Source organism: Marmota marmota, unplaced genomic scaffold (genome assembly GCF_001458135.2).
Source record: "Marmota marmota marmota unplaced genomic scaffold, marMar, whole genome shotgun sequence".
In the NCBI taxonomy this organism is placed as follows: domain Eukaryota; kingdom Metazoa; phylum Chordata; class Mammalia; order Rodentia; family Sciuridae; genus Marmota; species Marmota marmota.
In genome coordinates, this window is record NW_026000037.1 from 57558189 (window position 1) to 57584006 (window position 25818).

At 35.7% G+C, this 25818-nt stretch overlaps 1 protein-coding gene and 1 pseudogene across 1 annotated transcript in view; both read left to right on the forward strand.

Moving 5' to 3' along the window:
* Gorasp2 (golgi reassembly stacking protein 2) overlaps positions 1 to 25818 on the forward strand; it is a 31216-nt gene that overhangs the window by 295 nt on the left and 5103 nt on the right. Inside the window, exons 2-7 of the mRNA XM_015479306.2 lie at positions 14262 to 14342; positions 15742 to 15945; positions 16535 to 16621; positions 19545 to 19675; positions 20566 to 20698; positions 22206 to 22329. Coding sequence (XP_015334792.1) covers positions 14262 to 14342; positions 15742 to 15945; positions 16535 to 16621; positions 19545 to 19675; positions 20566 to 20698; positions 22206 to 22329 — 760 coding nt within the window. The remainder of the gene's footprint in view (positions 1 to 14261; positions 14343 to 15741; positions 15946 to 16534; positions 16622 to 19544; positions 19676 to 20565; positions 20699 to 22205; positions 22330 to 25818) is intronic.
* LOC107136918 lies at positions 23172 to 24645 on the forward strand (annotated as a pseudogene).

Here is a 25818-nt window from a genome sequence, read left to right on the forward strand (position 1 = left end):
CGGGGAGGCGGAGGCCCCGATCGGCCCCCTCGCGGAGCAGCCAGGCCCGATCCTGCGGAGGAGCGGCGACCGCGGGCGCTGGCTGGGCCGAGACTGGGTCGGAAGGCCGCTGGCGTCCACCTCCCTGAAGCATCCCGGGCCCGGGATCCGCGGCTCTAGGAGGACCGGCCAGAGCCAAAGGACAGTGCGGGTGCCTCGGCCAAGGGACGGCCCTGGAGAGGGTCACTCTTGGCTCCTCTTCCTGCGCACGACCTTCTTGGCGCCCTCCGCCCCTCCATTCTTAGCTTCCAAAGTTTGGAAGGGCTTGAGAGCAACGTCTCCAGAAGGGGTGATGAAGATAGCTTTTGAGGTTTCCCAGAAAGGCATCCTAAACCCCTCAGTCGAAGCTAGGGATGCGAAGGCAGGTGTTGATTCACCTCGGCGCTGTCTGTATGTCCGGAAAGGCCAACTAGACAGGAGAGGGCAAATTAAATGCCACCAAGTAGTTTTGACGGGCTTAAATTTACTTGATTTTTTGACAGGGCTTTTTTCTTTCCTGTGTCATTCCTGACTCTTTCAACACTCTCCTTCAATATTTCCTGGAGGGGAACTTCCGTTCTTTTCTAAGGCTGATGAGGATGTGTTTGGAGATTAAGGTTTAGATCCACAGTGGTAAAAGATGTAATGGGGAAGAATGTTTTCCAAATAATCTGGGTGAGTAAAGGAAAGCAACCTCCAACATCAGGATGCAAAACAAACAAACAAAGAAAACCATCTACCTGTGAACGACCTTGGCTGTGCAAAAGACGCTGCTTTTTCCTCCTGGAACCAGAAACCGGGAGACTTTTAAAGTGGCATTAATGGTTGTGTGCAGTGACACCTGTATGAGTGGCAGTATGGTGAACGGTGAACAGAGTGATCCCAGTCTGCAGCGCCATTTAGGGATGCAGTAGAGTGTCACAACATGTTCGTTTATCTCAGGCAAGAGCATTTTCATTCAGAGAATGCACTTCCTGGTACTACCTTCATTTTCTGGTCCAGGTCCTGTGTTCTAGGTGAGATAACATTCCTAAATTACCCAGATCTCTGAGTGGTGGACTGTGAGAGGTCTCCTTTCTGATCTTTAGGATTTTTGTGTCCAGTTTCCCGTTCATTTATTTCACTAAAAAAAAAAAATCCATCTTGATGTCACATTCTTGGTAGGAATAGGTAATTTTTTTTTTCCAGAAAGAATAGAGAACCTATAAATAAATCATATTACCTTCCTATTCCCTTCACCTAACCCAAACCCCAGGTGCCTACTGATAGGGAACATGGAAGAACTGTCAGTTTCCAGACATGAAATGAAAATTAGTGACAGTGCTTTTCTATTATCTGGTCTGAATTGAGTTATCTACTTTGGGGTATGTTATCCAGTTACCAGCTCATTCTCACAGTAGCTGATTGTGACCATAAATCCTGGGGGATTTGTTAAATTTTTATAATATATACAATCAGGGAAACTTAATAAGACACATTAGTGTTAATGAGTAGAAAATACTCTGAAAGACATACACATCAAAAGGACTCCAATTTAATGGCTTCCGTAAATGATATAATTCCAATGGAAAACAGCTTGAAGTGTACTTTCTTCATACAGGTTCAGCTCAGTAAATCTTTGTCATACATATTCAATGGTGCAGACGTGTTATTAATATATAAATGTAATTTTTGGAAACACTACAGACAACCTTAGTTACCAATATGCATTTGGAACATAAATGTTGTGAAACATAGCAGGACACAGTGGCATACTCCTATAATCCCAGCTCCAGAGGCTGAGGCAGGAGAACTACAAGTTCAAAGCAAGCCTCATCAACAAAGAGAGACTCTGTCTCAGAATTTTAAAAAAATAAAATAAAAAGTGCTGGGGATGTGGCTTAGGTGGTTGAGTGTCCCTAATCCCTGGTACCAAAAAAAAAAAAAAAAAAATTGTTGTAAAAGATAATTCTTATTTAGATAGAGTTTTAGTAAAGGGAAGCTTTGAAATAATAATGATCGAGTTGGAGATGGGTGCTGCATGCCTACAATCCCCCTGTTTGGGAGCCTGAGGCAGGAGAATCTCAATGTCAATGTCAATGCCAGCCTACACAATTTAAGGAGACCCTGTCTCATTTTAAAAGGGCTGGGAGTACAGCTTAGTGGCAGAGCACTCGCTTAGCATGTGTGAGGCCCTGAGTTCAATCTCTAGCAACACAAAAAATAAAAAATAGTAATGAATGATCATCTAGTTTAGAAAAATGCTTCTGAGTTCAGAACCCCGTCTGCCCTTAATTCTGTAATTGGATTCCTTACCTTTGTTTTCAGAGGGAAAAGTACTATGTGAAATCTAAACATATAAAAATGTCTTCCTTGCATTTATTATTGCCTAAATATATAGTTTTAACATTCCACTGGTGAATTATTGAACTTGTAAACCAAAGTAGATACGGTAGGATATTCTGGGATTAAAAATCACCTATGTTCAAAGAGTTCTAGGCTGATTTAATTTGCAGTTTTCTTTGATAACCAATTTCTTGGCCATTTCCTTATTAGTAATAAATAATGTGATAAGTTTGAAATTATTGTAGTATAAAACACCCAAATCCACTGCTGTTTTATTGTTGTTATTTCATGAATTCCTATAATTGATAGAGTAAACTTTCCCCTTTTTCCATTTTCAGTATCTACTTTTAGGTTCTGCTTCAAAAATCTTTAGGGAGGGCTAGGGTTGTGGCTCAGTGGCAGAGTGCTTCCCTAGCACGTGTGAGGCACTGGGTTCTATGTGGTCATGATCCTATTATATATCCAACTCTTCATCTTCATGCCAGAGGTAACTAACCTTTGTGCAATTTCCTTTGTGACCTATCCAATTTGTTTTATGCATATAAAAGAATCTTTCCCTCCACCCCTTTTTTCTAAGTACATATATGTACATCCTTAAATCCTACTTTTTGTTTTCACCTAAAATACACCTTTCTAGCAGGCTGGGGTTGTGGCTTAGTGGTAGAGCACTTGCCTGGCATGTGTGTGGAACTGGGTTCAATTCTTAGCACTGATATAAATAAAATAAAGGCCCACTGACAACATAAAAAAATACACCTTTCCCAAAATTATTGAATTTTAATATTTTATTTATGTAATATGGATCTTCTTTTTAGTAAATGGCTACATTGTTTTCTGGTTCTCCATTCATCAGAGAACATTTGAGTAAGTTCAGCAAGTACAGTAAAATCCCTAAATTACATGTAACTCTACTACCTAAAGGTAAATTTTGTTGAAGTGTTTTTCTTCACTTTTTTTCCTATCCTCCACCTCCTTTTGCCTAACTTTGTACCTTAACCATGTTTTACAAAGATTTGAATAATATGGACATGTTCAAGCACAGTATGGTGGAAAGTTGTATTAGCTTTCCAACCTAAATCATCCAATTGCTTTATTTATTGTTACATAAATCAGGGCCTAATCACTGATCACAATGCTATGCATTCAGTGGAAATAAATGTTTAAAATTAATACCCTGTGTAGATACATGTATGTTCCAGTGCCTAGGAAAATAAAACTGAAAGATAATAAAACAGAATTATTGGTAGATGGTGACATTTTTATATTCCTTTTAAATCTAATATATTTTCTAGAATTTCTGCCATGATCATGAAATACTTGAATAACCATAAAAAATATAGTGGTAAAAAGTTATTTTTTAAAAGTGGATTCCTACTGGAAAATTTAAAAATATTTTTTGAAACCTTTGAAAAATAACATATTTCAACTTCCATGTTCACCATGAGTGCCACTTTTATTGAGGTCCTCTGATCCTTGTACAAGGTGGGAAAATTCTAGGCTTCTCAGTTTTATTACTATGTGTTACCTCCTATAGTTGAATTATATTGAATACAGAGTTCTTGCTTTGATTCGCCATTAGTTATCAAGTGAACCCAGCAGGGCTTTCACCCCGCTCCCTGGTGCTAAGGGTTGATGGAATCCAGGGCCTTTTGCATGTTAGTCACTTAACATTCTTTGAGATGGAAGATACCTAACAGTATTTTGGAACCAGTATTCATACAGTGTGGGAACATGGAACTATCATGTTCAATGTTCACTCTTCCTTATGATTTCCTCTAGGAGAGATTTTGAGGTGATGGATGTTTCAAAGGAAGGGTTATTAAAATGCAGTGTGTCTTCAGTATAATAACAGACATTTATTCCCTGAGTCACTTGCTGCAAATTGGACAGCATTTAGGTGTTTTCTTAAGAGGACAAAGTGCCTACAAGTGGAATTATTTTTATAGAAAACAAAATACCTAGCTGGGTGCAGTGGTGCACACCTGTAAACTCAGCTACTTGGGAGGCTGAGGCAGGAGAATCACAAGCTGAAGGCCAACTGGACACCTGTTACACCTGGGTGTAACTCTATAGTAAAGCCCTCCACTGGATTCAACCCCCAGTACCAAAAAAAAAAAAGAAAGTAACACCTTGACCATATGTACTATTAGATGGAACTGCTCTTTTTAAATGGTGCCTCATTAATCTACTGAAATTCTGCTGCAGTGGGATTTTAATTTCATACTTATTTTGAAAAAATTAATTTGTAATATCTGATAGGCATAATTTTTCTTTATTTTTCTAAAGAAATGTTTCAAACTTTTTAAACTTATCCCTCTTTTGAAAAACAAAAATCTCATTGCAGCTTCTTTCTCATCCATTCTGAAAACAATATGTAAACAGAAACACTTGGGTTATTTTATTTTGCTGTCCAAATATAATTGGAAAAACTTTATAAAGACTCTACCTGAATAATCTGTCCTACTTCCCAAAATTAGTCTCTTTAATAGAAGTTCAAGAAGTTCTTTAGCTCATAAACATTCTTTGAACTTACTTTCAAATGTAGGAATCAGAATATTTTTGTTTATTAAGGCCATGGACTATAATATGTGAACCTTTGGACACTTTTGGAAATTCTATCATTAAGAAAAAAAGAAATTACATCATTGAACATAAACTTTCCTCTATATTGCTAGACCTTGGATAAATTAGTATGTTGCTTATATATTATTTCATTTTTATATGATGAAGTATGTTTTAATGCCTAACGCTTTTGAGGACACTTTCTGTTAGGGATTAATTCTGGTTTCTTTAAGCAGTACAGTACATAGGGGTGGTTCTATCTTTTGGGCCAGACACTTAACAGGACTTTTTATGAAATTTTCATAAGAATTGAGCTTAGAATGATCACGAACATCAGTACATTTATTTTGTTGCCCTTAATATTCTACTGGGAAAATTATATTATTTTTATGGATTCTCTATAAATTATTAATAATCTAAACTGGAAATATTTGTGAAGGTTTAGTATATGCTTTGGTATCTGACTGTAAATTTCCTGGGGAAATATGATTATCAAATAAGATGGCTTGTTTTTTATAATGAAATACTCAGAATCAAAATAGTTACTTAGAGACTGTATACTTTCCTCTTGGCATCACAGGTAAATTTATTGCAGCATAAGAAGAATGATGCTGGGCTTTTGTTCTTTCTCCCCTTTTTTAGCACCAGTGCGACATCATTCAAGCACATTTTCAGAAATAAGGACCCTTGTCATCTTGTGGACAGGAATATATTGAGACTTATTGGTAGACCAACAGAGACTACACTGGGAACTGGAATCTAGTCCCTGCTCCATCACTTCATTGTGTTTCCTTGGGCAACTTTCCATTGAACTTCTTTGAACTTCTCTTTTTATCTTAAACTTTAGTCTGGAGATAATAGTAATGCCTCTTCCTCCTCTTTCACTAAAAATCCCATTAGATATTACATACAAAAATATTTTGAAAACAATTGAACACTGTTGAATCTCTTTATTAAAACAATACTGTCTACTTCAGTGGGTATTCTTTGGATCAAATGAGATATTGTAAAACATTTAGCATATAATTTGGAATATGATAAAGATTCAAGAAATGTTAGTTGACACCTTTATTAGTAGCATTTGTATTATTATGTCATTCATTAAGAACCCTATTGCCATGGCAATACTAGTTAAAATACACTAGTTGTAAATATTTTTAGTAGTATTTCCATTTTATCAATCAGCAGCTACCTTTTGTATAACTAACCATATACTTTACTGCTATTTAAAAGATAAGTTCTGGGTCAACTCACCAAAGCACAAATACATATGTTGCCTATTAAACTTTAAGGATCCTCATTTTTTCTCTTTAATTCATTTATTTATTTATTCTAATTAGGTATATATGACAACAGAATACATTTTGATTCATTGTACACAATTACAGAACAACTTTTCATTTCTCTGGTTGTACACATGTAGTGTCACACCATATGTGCAGTCATACATGTACCTAGGGTAATGGTCAATCTCTTTCTACCATCTTTCCTGCCCCCATGTCTTTTCCCCATCCCTTCCTCCCTTTTGCCCAATCACAGTTCCTCCATCTTTCCTATCTCCCCCAACCCCTTTATGGATCAGCATCCACTTATCAGAGAGAACATTTGACCTTTGCTTTTTTAGGGATTGGCTTACTTCACTTAGCATGATAGTCTCCAACACTGAAGGATCCTCATTTTTAAGGAAATTGTAAGTCTGTTTTGTTCTGATTAATTTTTTTGTTTTGTTTTTTGATATAAGGGATCAAATCCAGGAGTGCTCAACTGCTGAGCTGCATGCCCCGCCCTATTTTTTATTTTTTATTTTGAGTCAGGGTCTTGCTAAGTTGCTAAGACTGGCTTTGAACTTGCAATCATCTTGCCTCAGCCTCCCAAACCTCTAGGATTACAGGTACAGGTGTGTGCCACTGTAAGCCTGTTTTTAAAAACATAGGTAGGTGCTAGTATCTTCCTCACTGCTTTACTGCAGTGTTACTATGCACATTCATTAAAATAACTGAGTCTCTGTAATTAAAAGATCTTACCACATTTGATTTTTTCATTGTAGAATCTGTAGGTAGTTTAGGTGACAGATTTTTTTTTTTTTTCATGGTGAGTCATTCAGTCTTACCATCTCCTCACTTTACAGCAAGAGAAAAGGAACAGAGAGATTAATAGGATTTGTCCAAGGTCACATAGCAAGTTTTCTTTCCCTAAGAAACAAATGTCTAAATGGATATTTGAAGAGAGTAAAATGAGTGGCTGGTTGTGAGAGTGGCTTCTTTTGGAGCATACTTCAGTTTCTTTCAACATTATTTTCCTAATGTTCAAATCTTTTTTAGGAAGCTGGTATATGTAAAGACCAATTTTTATTTCCTTTTAGTTGCCATTAGTGGTTTGTTTGTTTGTTTTGTTTTTGTTTTTAGTGGCAGGGTTTCCTTATGTTGGAACTTGGGGGCTCAAGTGACCTTCTTGCCTCAGCCTTCTTGGTGGCTGAGACTATAGGCCTGTGCCATCAACCCAGCTTAAAATTTTATTTCAAAGTGCTTTATATGTTAGAAATTATGCCATAGGGCCAGTGTCAGGAGAACATACCCTTTGAGTTATTATGAAAGAATGTGTGAGAAAAATGTCTTAGTGTGTAAGGTTTGAACTCTTCTAGTCTATTGCAAAATTATTTACCGCACATTTGTGTCAAGACTCAAACAGGGAATCTTGCCCATTTGCAGTCATAGAGTAGCCCTTATCCCCCTAAAACTAATTTTTATAACTATGAAGGATTTAGGATTTCTTTTCATTATATCACATTTGCAAATCTTTTCCCATCATTTTGATCACCTGAGCACATGCACATATAATGTGACTGCTCAAACATATGAGTGTGAGTGAACTATTCACCTAAGTGAGTCACTTAGGTGTTACTTGGGTTGAATTTATTTTTTAGTCTTAGCATCTCTACTGTTTTTAAAAATGGTGCAAAAGTGAGAGTGCTGATATTAAACTAAGCTAGAGGAAATGATGATGGAAGACAAAGGGACTTATGAACATTTGATGAGGACTGCATGGTACAATAATCAAAAGGAGACAGTTGCATTCCACTTAACCTCCTGTGTTCAGAAAGTAACCTTGTGGTTTTCCATTTTGTTACTTTAAAGTAGCAGGTCTGTATACCTCAGATGGATACATAAGTAAATAGACCAATGTATTTAGGAAAATATCTAATCTACTCCATCCAAACTTTCTTTCCCTTCTGTTCTGCTACTCTGCAGTTCCTTCCTCCCTCTTCTAATCAAAGAATTGACAGAGAAAAAAGGTTGATGTAAATATAGTTTAGAATAGTAATATTTGAAGTCTTAATCCTAGAAAAAAAGATGGATGTGTCACTAGAAAGCAACCAGAAAAGAACAACAAGTTCTATGAAACAGACTGTTTTTGTTTGTTTGTTTGTTTGTTTTTTGTTGTTGTTTTTGTTTTAAGTCTAAATCTGGTAATACTTTCAGATCTAGGATCAGAAGATGAGGGAAGAGTCAAAAGTTTAATTCGTTATTACCTGGAACTTGATTGAACAAAAAGGTTAATTGTATCTTGTAGGACAGTTTTTCAAATTTAAATTGTATTACAGCTTGAAGAAAGAAAAATTTTCTTTTGTATCCAGTCCATAATACTATGTCATGAAAAATACTGATCCTTATTATGTCATGATTTTTTTACATTTTTTCTGTTTGACATCTGTTTTGTTGTTTATCCTGTCTTTGACTCACTAATTTCAGAACTAAAACAACCTGCTTTTAGTTAAATGACACCACAAGAGATTATTTCTGAAAAGTAGTGGTTCAGAAAGCCAGCTTCTAATCATTGGTGCTAATTTATTTTCATGTAATAAGGATTTTCCTTTACTGTGCAATCTCATCATAAGCAGCTCATTTTTGCTTATTGAGGGGTTAAAAATGTTTAGCAAATTTCACCTCAGGCAACCACTAATCTTTTTACTGACTCCTTGGTTTGGCCTTTTCCAGAATGTCAAGTACTTAGAACGAATAGTATATAACTGTTATTACTGGCTTCTTAAAAATCTATGTTTACAGTTTATTACATGTTTTCCCCAACATCATGAATAGGTGCTAAGTATCATTTAACCCCTTTGTGACTTTATTGGGGTGGGGGTGGGTGGTGAGGATCAATCCCAGGTCCTGGTGCATGCTGGCCAGTGCTCTACCACCAAACTGCATTTCTGTATCTTAATTGTTATTATGACCATCATTTAATGATGTGTTGAAATACATGTAGTTATCATGTAGACTTGGGCTGTCTGGTACTGTAGCTTTTAGCATCATATGACTTTTTAAATTTAAATGTAAAATTAATTAAGATTAAATGAAATTAAAAATTTCGTTCCTCAATCTCACTAGCCACATTTCAAATGCTTTGTCAGTCACATGTGACTAGTGGCTGCCTTATTGGACGGTACATGTACAGAACATTTCCACTATCACAAAAAATTCTGTAAATAATATCAAACTTTTGTATGTCTTTGTTCTCTATAAGACACTATCCAATCATACCTTATATATATGCACACAGTAACTACTCACTACTATGTGGTAATAGTATCTCTTTCCTCTTTCACTTCTTTTGCCTATCATTCTCACTGTTGGTGGCTTGGAAGTCATATAGCTAAATTATGTAAAATAAATGTCAATGGAGTCTGAGAGTGGTCCTGAAGTGTTCTTTTAAAGAACAGTGAGCATCAGACCAAGTTATTTTGTGGTCTTAATATTAACTATGTAGAATCCTTTTTGACTTAATTGTAGGTTCTCAAATTGTTCCTTTAGGTGAGGTGTGGGATATGTTCTTAGGTTATAGGATTTCATTTCTATTTTTTTGGTAAAGAAAGAATGTCTAAAAACTTTATGTTAATGTACAGCTTCCCATCCCTTTTCAGTTACATTTCACATACACCCCACCTTCCCCGGGTGAATATTATCTACTATCCTGATTTCTGGCAGCAGAAATCAGGATAGTAGATAGTTTGACCTATTCTTGTATTTGGTGTATATGGAACCAGGTGGTATGTATTTGTTTGTATTTGGCCTCTTTTGCTCAAATTTTGCCTGTGAAATTTATTCATGTTGTGTATTGTTGTAGACCTTTCATTTCATTAATGTTTTTAATGTCATAGAATGAATATGTTAAAATTTATTAACCTATGAATCTACGGTTGATTGGCATTTGTTGGGGGGGAGTATATAGTTTTCAGTTTGGGGCTGTTACAAGCAGTGCTGCTGTGACTATTACACTGTGTCTTCCAGAGAATACATGTACACCCATTTCTATGGGGATATGCTTCAGAGTCAAACGTTGGGTCAAAAGGTGTGCGTATTTACAGTATCAATGGTTTACGAATTTACACTCCTACCAGCAGTAATTGAAGTCTCTGAATGTTCCACTAACCCTTAATATTTTCTTTTTCACTTTGAACATTCCGATAGGTATGTAGTGGTTTTGCACTGTGGTTTTAGCTTGCATTTCTTTGATGACCACTGAGGTTGAGCATATTTTCTTATTTATTGGTTACTGAATATCCTCTTTTGTTCACTATCTGCCACAATCTTTTTCCTGTTTCTCTACTGGGTTATCTTTATTTTTAAGCAATTATATTGGGATATAACTAGCATGCCATAAAACTGAATCTTTTGAAGTATAGTTTGGTGGTTTTTTAGTATATACACAGAGTTGTATATCCATCATCACTATTATCTAATTCCAGAGCCTTTTTTTTTTTTCCCCTCCAGAAAGAAACCCAGCACACCCCATTCTTCTACCCACAACCCCTGGCAACTACTCATCTACTGTCTATCTATGGATTTGTCTGTTCTGCTTATATCACATAGATGGAGTCGTACAATATGTTGTCTTTTGTGACTGGCTTCTTTCACTTAGCTTGATGCTTTCAAGGTTCTTGTCCTAGCATGTATCAATACAGTATTTCATTCCTTTTTATGGATATACCACATTTTATTTATGCAATTTATCCACTGAGGGATGTTTGGGTTGTTTCTACTTTTTGACTATTATAATTAATATGTATGAAATTTGTGCACAAGTTTTTTTGTAGACATGTATTTTCATTTCTCTCAGTTGTATATCTAGGAGTGGAATTGTTGGGGTCATACAATAACTATGTGTTTAATATTTTTGAGGAACTGCCAAACTATTTTCCACGGTGGCTTTACCATTTTACATTCCCACTAGCGGTGTATGACAGTTCCATTTTCTCCACATCTTTTCTAACACTTGTTATTATTTTATTTTATTTTGTCATTCTAGTGAGTGAGAAGTGGTACCTCATATGGTTTTACTATCTGTTTTCTTAACAATTTGCAGTAGTTCAGATTTCCTCTGGATTCCTTTGTTGGATACGTATCTTTTCACTTTCACCATGTACCTTTTGATGAACAGACGATCTTAGTTTAGTATAATTCTTGAATTCTTCAGAACTTAGTATAGTTCTTGAGTTTATTTGGTTGACAATGCTTTTTTTGTCAGTGTTAGGAAGCCTTTGCATACTTAAAGACCTCAGATATTGTGTTTTTCTCTAAAAGCTTTATGGTTTTCCCCTTGGACCTTTAGATCTGCTACCTATCTAAATTGATTTTTGAGAGGTGACATTTAAAAAAATTGTCTTCTCTTACCAGCTGAATAACATAAGTATTTTTTGTTTTCTTTTTTAAGGAGTAAGAGACACTTAATAGATGATTGGAAAAATAACCTTTTTTCCAGGTATTGATTGGTTACAAAAAAATTGCCCTCAGATAGTGTTTGCAGAGTTAGGGGATGACCTTAAGATTTATAGGGCTCCTGTCGTAAGCTAGAGACTGAGATGGCATTTCACAAACTTTAGTTCATTGAATTTTTACAGCATTCTTGTAAAGTAGATAACATTATCCCTTACTTGCAAATGAGGAATTGAGGCCCAGAGAGGCATATTAAACTTTCCCAAGCTCACACAACTAAGTGGGCAGAACCACAGCTTGAAACCAAATCGGTATGCTCTGAACTTTTATGTTTGCACTGTACAGATTTTTTTTTAACTCTTAGTTATTAAATTTTTACATTGAGTCTGCTCATCTTAAATTGCTATGGTGTTTAGCTCAATAATAAGTGTTAAATGACCTATGGAGCCAAATATATTTGTAAACCACTTAATTAAAATGAACTGAAGAAAGCAGAAGATAAATTTTAACTATCAAGAAATCTTATAGGAGACAGAAGGTATTGAATTAGTAATCCAATGCTGGGGAGATGAGGTGCCTAAGAGATTCTTATCAGTGGATAATATTGCAAGAGAAGTTTGCCTGTGCAGATGTTTAGTTGCTGTATTTATCCATGCTGTGAAATATAGGAAATTTCCTTCAAATGTAGAGTCAAAGAGCATTTTCTAGGGCTCCCCCTGCTGGTTTCCTAGCACTAATTAAGATACCTACTTATTTATAAATGATATAAATAAATTTGGGGAAGAAATTAATTTCAAGGCCCATTAGAAACAGGAAATCAATATTTGTAGCAAATGAAATGGAAAAATGGAGTTTGGGGAAGAATTTTTTAAATTTTATTTGTTTTAAAATTCACACTTAACTGTTGGATCCTTTTTGAGTTATCAGAGGTACACCTGATCCTGAAAACTTTCCATTTCAGAGAAGTAGTTTAAACTTTATACTCAGAAGGTGGCATGATAAGAATCATTGTGTAGGGTCAACTTTCTGAGTCAGTGATGACATTACAAAAGTGTTGTCGTTAGTCTTTTTAACAAAAAGATAAAGTTGGCAAACTCAGTGAAGTCCAAAACTGATGATGAACTAGTTGCCTTCTAGATAAAATTCTATTAATGGTCATTTGGAAACATTAGATTAGATAATTAGATAACCAGATGACTAGACATGGACCCTATTAAATGAAACTCCTAGGACTCTAGGTATCTGTACCATCAATCCCCTTTTCATACCTGAGGAGTTTCTCTTCTAACTATGGCCACTTAATGGCCAATCATTTCATGCCTGGTAGAGGTGACTCCCGGGTGGTAGTGACTTATAGATCCAGGCAGCCACCACTTTCCCTTTCAGAGTTGTCATTGGGGTGGGGGGAATTCTTTCTGTTCCTTGGGTTCTAGATATTTTGTTTGATAATACATAGAATAGGAAATAACTGAGTATAAGAAAAGGAAAACAGTATATACTGATTTTTTTATTAGAGCTAATACCTTTAAATAATGAACTCCTTTAATATTTAACTTCGTTATGAAAAGGTTTTAGTTCTAAATTTGCAGGAAATGTACATAATGCAAGATCAAAAAATTTTAGTAAATATTGAACCATCTTTCTGTTTACTGTGGCCAAAAAAAAAAAAAAAGAAAAGAAAAGAGAATCTAGTTTTTCTTCCTTCGGACAGTGATAATATGATTTGGCTTAAAGTAAATAGATAGAAGGTAACACTAATTCAAGAAGTAATGAACAATTCTGATTGACATTGGCATTAGAGGAATGTATCTGGGAACAATCTGAGTTCCATTTTTAAAGCATTAAAATGATTTGTTACTGTGTAAATAGCTACAGTTTTATGTATAGATTAATGTGTATCTTTTATTTGCGTAGCTTTAGAATTGACTATTATAACTGTGTGGATTGTTATAGAAAATCAAAAATATTGGTGCAGACTTTTTGCTTTTGTATGATAGTTTTGGCAGTACTTAATAACAGGTAGCAAAGTAAAAATCCTTTAGACAATTGTGAAAATTATTTTAGTAAAGGAAATATAAAGTTGATTGTATTCACATTTTGATTATATTGGTCATATTTCTGTTACTAGCTACTAATATTACTGGAAATTTAGAGACTGGATAATCAATTTTAATCCATTTCAGACCTTCTCCTTAGATTCCTATATCTCCATTATAACGCTAGCCTCTTTGGTCCTCGATTAGAGGGCTGTGTTTCTCTTCTCACCTTTTTCTCAGCAGATGACTATCTTGACAGTCCCTTGACAGTCAAGGAATAATGCTTGAATTTTTTGCTCAGTTGTAATGATTAACTGTTTACTAATTGCTGGAGGAGTGGCATCTTCCTCTCTAAAAAGGAGAAAGTAATGTGGAAATAGAGCCGTAAAGGGACAACCTCATATAGGAGATAAACTTAAAAAGTGAGTAGAATTTAAAGAGCTGAAAGGCATTCTCTGGGAGAGATGAAGAGAAATGCAAGAATTAGCATGTGTCTGTATTTCATTGTTAATGAAATTAATCTATTTTTACTGAAAAAGGATAGCTATGGAAATTTAGCTTACAATTTTAAATTAAGCTTTACATTTTTAATATTTTGTTTTTATAGGTACAAGAAAATTCCCCAGGACATAGAGCTGGACTGGAGCCTTTCTTTGACTTTATTGTTTCTATTAATGGTTCAAGATTAGTAAGTTTGGCTTTTTGTTAGTTTTGTCTATAGTACTTTGTGATCTTTTGGAAATGGAATTTTTCATATTATCTGGGATGGATGTTTATTAATTACTTAGATTATTTAGAGTATGATGCTAATTTTTAGAAATAATCACAGGTTGGTAAACTTTAAAATGTCAAATCTATACTTTACAGTGCCTCACACCCCAGTGATTACTTTAGGGGAGTACAATCACTGCAGTCTTTTACTTTATATGTTAAATATTTGATTTTTATAAGCAGAAAGAAATAATTAAGATATAAAGGATTATTTTTAAAGATGGTAGACTTTTGTACGTTTTGGCAAATGGATTAGTAAAATGTCACTTGTCGGTTTTCTTGGGGCTAAATTCATGACATACACATAATTTTATTAGAACCAAAAGATGTTCTCGAAAAGTACAGAATTAAAAACTAGTTTTTATAAATCCTTTCATTTTACCCATAATAAAGCCCTATAGGAAGGAAATCATGTCCTATCAGCAAAGGAATCTTATGACAATAGATACTTGATTAGTTTATTTGTTCCTAACAGACTTAAGGTTTTGTTCATTACTTACCAACACTCTGACATAATGGCCTTTATTCATTTATCTAATAAAATATTTAATATTCTTTTTCCATTTTCTTTTCCTTCCGGCTCCTAATAAATAATAAAGTATATATTTAGAGGCAAAGTTCAAAATTAAACTTTAACCACAGTAGATATTTTAGATTGTGATATCAAAGTCATTGCAATTGTGTTAGTAATCTGATTATAGTATATTTTGTTTTTAATCACTGAAGCCCTTGATCACTCTAAATAATGTTGAGATGAAAATTCTATAATCCATACTCAACTATTAGAAAAAAGGTTGGTTTATGACCCATAATGGGTAGGGAGCGGGAGCATGGGAAGAATAGACAAACTCTAGATAGGGCAGAGGGGTGGGAAGGGAAGTTGGGGGGCAGGGACAGGAGGTTAGCAATGATGGTGGAATGTTATAGACATCATTATCCAAAGTACATGTATGAAGACATGAATTGGTGTCAACATACTTTATATACAAACAGACATAAAAAAATGTGCTATATATGTGTAATAAAAATTGTAATGCACTCCACTGTCATGTATTTAAAAAATAACATCAATAAAAAACAAAAAACAAATAGATCAGTAAAAAAAACAAAAGGTCAGTTTAAAGATAGTACTAACATAAGAGTTGTTCTTAACTTCTTGACATTTTGTATATAAAGGAATATTTGAATGTTAATGAAACTTTTGCCTGATGAATGTTATATTTATATAGATTTGATATTATTCTTTGAGAGCTATAGGATACTTACACTAAGAATAGTTACATTTCTTAAAAAATGTGATTTCTGTGTGTTCACAGAATAAAGACAATGACACTCTGAAGGATCTACTGAAAGCAAATGTTGAAAAGCCTGTCAAGATGCTCATCTACAGCAGCAAAACTCTGGAGCTGAGAGAGACCTCAGTCACACCAAGCAACTTGTGGGGTGGCCAGGGCTTATTGGGAGTGAGCATTCGATTCTGCAGCTTTGACGGAGCAAACGAAAATGTCTGGCATGTATTGGTAGGTACGACCATGAACTATTACCTGCAGTGGAACAAGCAGTGTGGAAAGGTGTTTGTAACAGTGATTATCTCCAGTTTGGGGAGATCATAATAAATCATCGCTTATTGCTTTTTAAATATAGATTGATTTCTTTTTAAATATTTTTTTAGTTGTAAATGGACACAATATTTTCATTTCTATCTATCTATCTCTCTATTTATTTATTTATGTGGTGCTGAGGGCCTTACATGTGCGAGGCAAGTGCTCTACCACTGAGCCACAATCCCAGCCCTAAAATATAGATTGATTTTTTTAAAAAATGTGAGGAGATGCAAATATCGAAACCTAAGAATGCTTTCTAATGATGTATCTGTTAGAATAAGGTGTGTTAAGCAGAAAGCTACAGAAATATTTTAAATATTTGAAAAATATTACATAATTTTTAGTCTTGAAAAGTTTTAAATTCTAGTTTCTGACTTCTAACATTATTTCCAATAAGATAGATAGATTTCTAGGGTTCTTAACTATAATTAAAAATAGTGGCTATAAAACTTGGAGCATTACTTTATATGTATTAATTTTAGGGTGTGTTTTTGTGTCATCCTAGGAAGTAGAATCAAATTCTCCTGCAGCACTGGCAGGTCTTAGACCGCACAGCGATTATATCATTGGAGCAGATATGGTCATGAATGAGGTAATTAATGTGTTCGTTAATGAATTATCTTCTAGTACTTTCTCATTGTGTGTGGACTCAGAAGAATGTTTGCATGCTTTCCATTTAGATTTAAAATTTTGTTCTTTGCTGATCAAGATAGCTTATGCTTCAGTGTTCGATGGAACATCTGGGAGGTATCTTGTTAGGTATAGCTATGAGGAAAAACACATACTTGTGGCAGTTGCACAGATTTTATGTATATGATGTACAAAATTTCTTATGTGCCTTAAAACTAAATCAAATCCTCATTTTAGTCATCAATTTCATTTTTTCTTCCCCTTTTGTTTTTTATCCCCCCCTTGAAGTGCTACGTCATCTCCTTTTTGCTTTTCAAGATTACAGAATTGGCTCAGGTGTATTAGTCAAGTCCTTTTCTAAATCCATTAGCTGGCATAAGTATATATTACCAATTCAAGATGAGAAAAAATAAGGTGCCAGAATAACCAGGGTTTTTATTTGTTTGTTGTTTTGTTTGCTTGCTTGTTTTTGTTCTGAGGGTTAAACCTAGGGGCCCTTTACCACTGAGCTACATCCCCAGCATTTTTATTTTTTATTTTGATACAGGGTCTCACTAAGTTTCCCAGGCTGACCTTAAACTTGCAGTTCTCCTGCCTAAGCCTCTGAAGCCTCTGGGCTTACAGGCATGCACCACTGCACCCAGCTAGCTATCAGGTTTTAATAATGGAGAGTAAAAGGAGAATATGTAGAACTTGAGGATACAGGGGTTTGAATAAGAATGCTGACTAGGTCTTATGGACTGGACTCAAGCCTTACACTTAGTAGGCCTTTTTTTAATTAAATTATTTATTTATTCTAATTTGTTATACATGATGGCAGAATGCAATTCATTTCATATTACACATTTAGAGCATAATTTTTCAAGTCACTGGTTATACACAATGTATTTTCACACCATTCGTGTCTTCATGCATGTACTTAGGGTAATGATGTCTAACTCATTCCACCATCATTCCTACCCCCTTGCCCCCTCCCTTCCCCTCCCTCACCTTTGCCCTATCTAAAGTTCCTCCATTCTTCCCACGCTCTACTCCATTGCCATTATGAGTCAGCATCCTCATATTAGAGAAAACATTCAGCCTTTGGTTTTTTGGGATGGCTTACTTCACTTAGTATTATTTTCTCCAACTCCATCCATTTACTGCAAATGCCATGATTTAGTTTCATTTAATGCTGTATATATATGTGTGTGTGTGTGTGTGTATACACCAAAGTTTATCTATCCATTCATCTACTGAAGGGCATCTGAGTTGGTTTCACAATTTAGCTAATGTGAATTATACTGCCATAAACATTGATAATGGCTGTGTCCCTATAGTATGCTGTTTTTATGTCCTTTGGGTGTAAACCGAGGAGTGTGATAGCTGGGTCAAATGGTGGTTCCATTCCAAGTTTTCCAAGGAATCTCCATACTGCTTTCCAGATTAGCTACACTAGTCCCACCAGCAATGTATGAGTGTGCCTTTTTCCCCACATCCTCACCAACACTTATTGTTGTTTGTATGCTTGATAGCTGCCATTCTGAATGGAGTGAGATTGATTTGCATTTCTCTAATTGCTAGAGATGTTGAACATTTTTTCGTATGTTTGTTGATTGATTTATATCCTCTTCTGAGAAGGGTCTGTTCAGTTCCTTGGCCCATTTGATTGAGTTGTTTATGGGTTTTTTTGTTTGTTTGTTTGGTTTTGGTTTAAGGTTTTTGAGTGCTTTCTATATCCTAGAGATTAGTGTTCTATCTATCTGATGTGCTTGTGGTATAAATTTGCTCCCATTCTGCAGGCTTTCTATTCACCTCACTGATTGTTTCTTTTGCTGAGAAGAAGCTTTTTAGTTTGAATCCATCCCATTTGTTGATTTTTGGTTTTAATTCTTGCAGTATAGGAATCTTATTAAGGAAGTTGAGGCCTAATCCCACATGATGGAGATTTGGGCCTACTTTTTCTTCTATTAGGTGCAAGGTTTCTGGTTTAATTCCTAGTCCTGGATCCACTTTGAGTTGAGTTTTGTGCATGGTGAGAGATAGAGGTTTAATTTCCTTTTGTTACATGTGGATTTCTAGTTTTCTCAGCACCATTTGTTTAAGAGGCTATCTTTTCTCCAATATATGTTTTTGGTGCCTTTGTCTAATATAAGATAACTGTAGTTATATGAGTTAGTCTCTGTGTTCTCTATTCTTCTGTACCATTGGTCTACAGGTCTATTTTGGTGTCAATACCATGCTGTTTTTATAACTGTTTCTCTGTAGTGTAGTTTAAGGTCTGGAATAGTAATGCCACCAGCTTCACTCTTCTTGCTAAGGATTGCTTTGGCTATTCTAGGTCTCTTATTTTTCCAGATAAATTTCATGATTACTTTTTCTATTTCTATGAGGAATGTCATTGGGATTTTGATTGGGATTGCATTGAATCTGTATAATGCTTTTGGTAGTATGGTCATTTTGACAGTATTAATGCTGCCTATCAAAGAACAAGATAGATCTTTCCATCTTCTAAGGTCGTCTTTAATTTTTTTCTTTAGTGTGCTGTAGTTTTCATTGTAGAGGTCTTTACCTCTTTCGTTAAGTTTATTCCTAAATCTTTTTTTTTTTTTAAGCTATTGTAAATGGGGTGGTTTTCCCAGTTTCTCTTTCTGAAGATTTGTTACTGATGTACAGAAATGTAGTAGGCCTTTCTTTAGATAATATATTGCATTGTACATTGAATGAAATCTTTCTTGGCATATCAAAAAATGATTTCAGTGTGTGGGGCAGAGCCCAGAATCTGATTTTTTTTTTTTTTTTTAAGAATGTTTCCCAGATGATTTTGATCATAGCCAGGTTTGAAAGCAACTGATTTGAAATATTATTATATTTAAAAACTTTTTTCTCCGATGACGGTTTTGCAGTCTGAAGATCTATTCAGCCTTATTGAAACACATGAAGCAAAACCACTGAAGCTTTATGTGTACAACACAGATACTGATAATTGTCGAGAAGTGATTATTACACCAAATTCTGCATGGGGTGGAGAAGGCAGGTAAGATCATTTTTTAGGCTGAGTTTTGACTGTTTAACCTTTTCATTCAGATGTATTGTAAGCATTGATTACATTTGTTTTGAAATAAGGTATTAATTTATACTAAGACTCCTCAAAAAAAGAATTGACCTAGAGTATTGAAACCAATAATTCTTTTTTTTTTTAAATTTATTTATTTATTTATTTATTTTTGCTTTTATTTCTTTTGTACAGTACTGGAATTTGAAACCAGGGATTCTCATGTTAGGCAAGCACTCTACCACTGAGCTTTACCCTCAGCCCTTTCTTTGGCAGAGGGTGTGTCTCATCAAGTTGCCCAGCTAGTCTTGAACCTGTGATCTTCCTGAGTAACCAAGATTATAGGCATGCGTCACCATACCTGTTTTTGTTGTTGTTGTTGTTGTAGATGGACACATGCCTTTATTTTATTTCTTTTATTTTTTTATGTGTTGCTGAGGATCGAACCCAGTGCCTCACACATGCTAGGCAAGCGCTCTAGCCACAGCCCCATCCCTGATGTGTTTAACATATTGGTTGACTGTCACCATGCAGCAAATAATTGTCTACATGTGCAGGAACTGTCAAGGCAGTAAACAAACAAGGTCTCTGCCCTAACGGGTTTTAACATTTTATTGAAGGAGAAATACAATAAACAAATTGGTAGTCATGGCGTACAATGGCTATAAATGCTTGGGGGAAAATATCAGGGTGCACAGACACAGGTAGTGTCTGTGGTGGAGAGAGGTGTGCTGTTTCATAGAGGGTGGACAGCAAGACGACCTTATTTACAAGGATGGAAATATGTCTGTGTGATTTACATTTCAAAACCTCAAAAAAAAAATGTAAACTGTGATTGAGAGCAGTGACCTTAAGAAAAAATGTTTTTATAGCCTAGGATGTGGCATTGGTTATGGTTATTTGCATCGAATACCTACACGCCCATTTGAAGAAGGAAAGAAAATTTCTCTTCCAGGACAAATGACTGGTACACCTATTACTCCTCTTAAAGATGGGTTTACAGAGGTAAGACGATATTACTGCCTGAATAGCTCAAGACATTTCCACTAAAACAAATCAAATGTGTCAGTGCATATGTTGGTAGCAAAAGTTGAGATAAGGACAGATAAAGGAAGTATTGATAATCATGTTGAACTTGAGGTTCATGGAAGGTATCCTAATGAAGATTAGGAAAGAGAACAGAACTAGAGATACAGATTTGGGAATCATCAACAAAGAGCAGATAATTCAACCTAGTGGATATTGATGATTGTTGAGGGATTGGGCCTGCCTGGGTTAGAGAACTAAGGTTAAGATTTTGAAAATCTGAATGGATTGAGAAAGGGAATCAATCAAAGGATGCTTAGGAGGAAGCCAGAGGGAGAAGAAAGCTTCAAGCACACGGGTGTGGTCAGCCAGGAAGGTGCTGCAGAGAAGGCAGGTGAGAGGAGCAGAAGGATGTCCTGAGGGAAGGCCATTTCAGAAACTTGAATTACAGGGCACAACAAGTGAGTGGTGGGGGATCAGGGAGTCTCACTGATGTATACTATTTAAGGAAACTTGATTGATATGCAAAGAGAGCTAGGTATTTGAGCAGGTATATAGGATTTTTAATTGTTTCTTAGGTAGGCATCACAGCATGTATAACTAAGGAAAAACCAGACACCCAGAAAGAAAATGTAAAGACCAGGCTGCTGCCACTGTCATTTTGTGGTACAAATCAGCCATCCCCTGTTCTAGACAAAGTGAAGCTACCAAGAATCTTCATCCCTTCTCACCAGACTCCCAGCATTGGCTCAAGGCCAGAGCCAGCGTAGTTACATGTCCCAGCTCTTCGCCATCTCTCCCGCCCCCAATCAGTGCTTTTGGTCACAGGTGAACCTCTAAAGTTGGTCTTAGTAGACCAAGTGGTAAAATGACAGCTGGGGAAAGGGTCAGAATACAAGCTGTTGGAATGCGGTGAGGGGCACCAGAACTGGCAGAAATTGGAGTAATTGGAAGTAACACTGCCCATCTGTGGTGTTCATATGGACTATAGCCTCCCACAACAGGTAGAGATCCAGGGCCATTTTTATTCATTGATGAGAAAAGATTAAAAGTATTCAGGGAGTTAGAAATCTTGAGAAACTTAAGAAATCTGTTAAGACTTTTGCTGATTTCTTCCATGAGCTGTGAAAATATTTTTTAAAAACTTGAGAATTCACAGAGGAATAATTAGCGTATGTTTAAGAATTGAATAAAATGATTTCCAGGTGTGTAAGAAGGGAAAGAGGAAAATCTCTCCTCGTGTAGGTATAGCTAGGCCAATATATGTAACTGGGGCTAGAAGCCATGCATTCAGAGAAGGGAAGTGACAGGATGGAGCATAAGCATAGTCAAAATTAGTAAGCAGTGTCTAATGCAGAAGTGCCAGGTAAAATTTTGGACAGCTAGTATGTGATCCAAGTGTTCATCTGTAGGGCAGGTGAGAGGCAGTGCTTATGTATTCTTTTAAACTAATTTAAGTGATTTTCCTTTTTTCCTTTTTTGGAAGGTCCAGCTGTCTTCAGTCAATCCCCCATCTTTGTCACCACCAGGAACTACAGGAATTGAACAGGGTCTGTCTGGACTTTCTATTAGCTCAGCTCCACCAGCTGTCAGCAACGTCCTCAGTACAGGTGTGCAGAAAGACTACTTCAGTCTACTTTTTTTTTTTTTTTTTAATAGTTGTAGATGGACAGCTTGCCTTTATTTCTTTAGTTTTTTTATGCGGTGCTAACTAAGGATGGAACCCAGTGCCTCACACATGCTAGGCAAGTGCTCTGCCACTAAGCTACAGCCCCACCCCATTAGTCTACTTTGTCTTACACATGTTTGTACATAAAATTTTAAGAATTAATACCAAAATGCCTTGAAAACTGTAAATGTGGTCCTGTCTATGTAAACATAGTAACTCACCACACTTCCCACACACAGGTTCAGCACTTCAATTTCTTCTCTGTGTAGTTGAGACCCTAGGCTTGTTTAGATTTTCAACCTGCAAACAGGACTCTGCCTTTCAGTTCTGTCTGATTGTTTTATTTATTCAGGGTGTTGGCCTGTTTCCTAGGTTGTAGGCATAGGGGTACAAAAGTGAGCAGGATACTGTTTCTTCCAAGGGATTCAGTCTTGCTCAGGGGATATATGCCTGTTCCCTCTTTTATTCCTTATTCTTTCTGATATAGTGTCTTTTAGTTTTAGGGGGTTTTGTTATTGTTTTAACTGCTTTATCAAGATAGAATTCTCATACCATATAGTTAATTCATTTAAAATACACTAGTCAGTGGTTTTTAGTATGTTTGCATAGTTATACAACCAACACCTCAGTTAATTTTAGAATAGTTCATTGCCACAAAAGAAACCCTGTACCCAACCCCAGTCACTGCCTAGGTTTCCCAAACCCTGGAGTCTACTGTCTGTCTCTATGGATTTGCCTAATCTGGATATTTCCTATAATATGCATGGTCTTTTGTGACTGGTTTCTTCAACTTTACTGAGACATAATTTGTAGACCATGAAATAAACTAACATAAGTGTACAGCTCAGTGATTTTTAGCATATTTATAGAGTTGTGCAGTCATTACCACAGCCCAATTTTAGAACATTTCCTAGATGACATTAAATATTAATGTCATCAATATCTAATCATAGACACAGTCATAAGTGATCCTAGAGTTTATTTCATTCAAACAAAGTGAGTGACTCCTTTTCATGATATAATATTTTTTTAAATATCCTATCAGAAGGCCTTCTAGTTCATGCTGAACTAGAAGCTAAAGGTAGGTTGAGGTACTTTTTAAGGTAGCAGACCATTCTGTGGCTGAATATCTCTTTCCTGTTCTAGAGTGTTCCAGATGCTATATGACCACTCTTCTGATTTAGGAAAGAACTGATATCTCTTTTGAAATTTTTCTCTGACATTTAAAATCTTCCCTCGTTAAATTATAATTGTACTTATACTTATATACGCTTATATGCACATGCACTGAGATCCCTGGCTTTTAACACTGAAGAGGAATGGCTTCTTAAATATTAAAGACAGAAACATAAGTGAAAGAATAATTGTTCACAAGAGACTGAAAGAAATTGGCAATTTATTTTTTGAGTAAATCAATTTAAAAAGACTAAAATGTTCTGGCATCATGACATGTGAGAAGTTTTTGTTAGACATTTATTTTTCCATCATCACTCTTAATTATATTGCTTGTAAAATAGCCCAAAAGTAACTATGGAGATATAAAGGTGCTGTGTGTGTATATGTATATATATATATATATGTATATATATATATATATATTTTTTTTTTTAGTTGTAGTTGGACACAATACCTTTATTTTTGTTTATTTATTTTTATGTGGTACTGAGGATCGAACCCAGGGCCTCTCACGTGCTAGACGAGCGCTCTACCACTGAGCCACAACCCCAGCCCCTATAAAAGCGTATTTTTAGGGCCTTGTAGACCCTTTTCACCAAGATGGCGCAGAAAGCTAAGAAGGAAGCTCCTGCCCCTCCCAAAGCTAAGCCAAAGCAAAAGCTTTGAAGGCCAAGAAGGCAGTATTGAAGGGTGTGCACAGCCACAAAAAGAAGAAGATCCACACGTCACCTACCTTCTGGCAACCCCAGACGTTGGGGATCCAGAGGCAGCCCAAATATCCTTGGAAGAGAGCCCCCAGGAGAAATAATCTTGACCACTATGCCAACATCAAATTCCCTCTGACCACCGAGTCAGCCATGAAGAAGATTGAAGACAACAACACACTTGTGTTCATTGTGGATGTCAAGGCCAACAAACACCAGATCAAACAAGCTGTAAAGAAGCTCTATGACATTGATGTGGCCAAGGTTAACACCCTGATAGGGCCTAATGGAGAGAAAAAGGCATACATTCAACTGGCTCCTGATTATGATGCTTTAGACATTGCCAACAAAATTGGGATCATCTAAACAGAGTCCAGCTGCCTAATTCTAAATAAATAAATATATATATATATATATATATATATATATATATATATATATATATATATAAATTTCAACATAAAAAAGTATTTAAAAATATTTTTTTGAGGATTTGAAAGTTTTTAGATTATGAAATTTCTAGAAAGTGAAGGTATTTTGAGTTCCTTCTCCTCTCCCACTTGCTCCCTTTAGAGAGAAAATGGGAGAGGAGTTGGTTGGGACAACCGAAAGAAAGAAAGGAAAAGAAGGTATTTTGACATGGCATTAGTCAATGTGACTGTTTGATACCTGCTCCCTTCACACTTCCTGTCCCCCTTCCTTGCTTGATTTTTCTTCAGAGTACTTATCGCCATTTTTCATATTGTAGATTTTACTTGTTTGCTATCTGCCTCCTTTCCTTTTCCTGTTCTGATTAGAATGTAAATTTTCTGAAAGTTGTGATTTCAGTTTCTTTATGCTGTAAAGTGCCCCAGTACCTAAAACAATGGCTAGCATACTGTCGGTGCCCCCTAAAACTTGTATGAATGAACACACCAACCATCCATCCAATCCCTTTGAGAATCTGATGAAAACAAAGATCTCTCTTCCCAAAAAGTGTGTGCAGTTTTAGGGGCTTTACACACTCTGTGAAGCCCATTCAAAAGCCCTAGGGTAAGAATTCCTGGCTTAGATTCAGTCTGTTATTTTTGAGGCAATGTATCTACCCTTTAAAAATGAAAAGAAATTTATGTAAAAGATGTTATTAGGAAATAGAAGGAAGTTGCAAGCAAATCCAGGTGGTTTTCATTTTCTTTAAAATAATATTTAGACAGAAATATAAAATAGCACTGTTTCTGTAATGAACCACTTAGCAGAACACACAGTATCTAATAATTTGGTACAGAATAGAGAACGTTCCAATATGTGAGTAAAATTAAGTAGACTGGATGGAGTCCAGTGGAGCTGTGGCTAGTGCTTCAGCTAGGCCTTTTTCTTTTTGCCATTTGCATGCCACCAATTTCTGCAGAATATAGATAAATTAATAAATGAAAGATGGTTTAAATATGGTCAATTCTTACTTTCAAGCATAATTCATTCCTGCTACTATATTTAAGCAGATCTTGTAAAACAAGATCTGGAGTCTGAGAGTCTGTGTTGAGCATCCTTGTGAGAAATGGTTGGGACCAGAA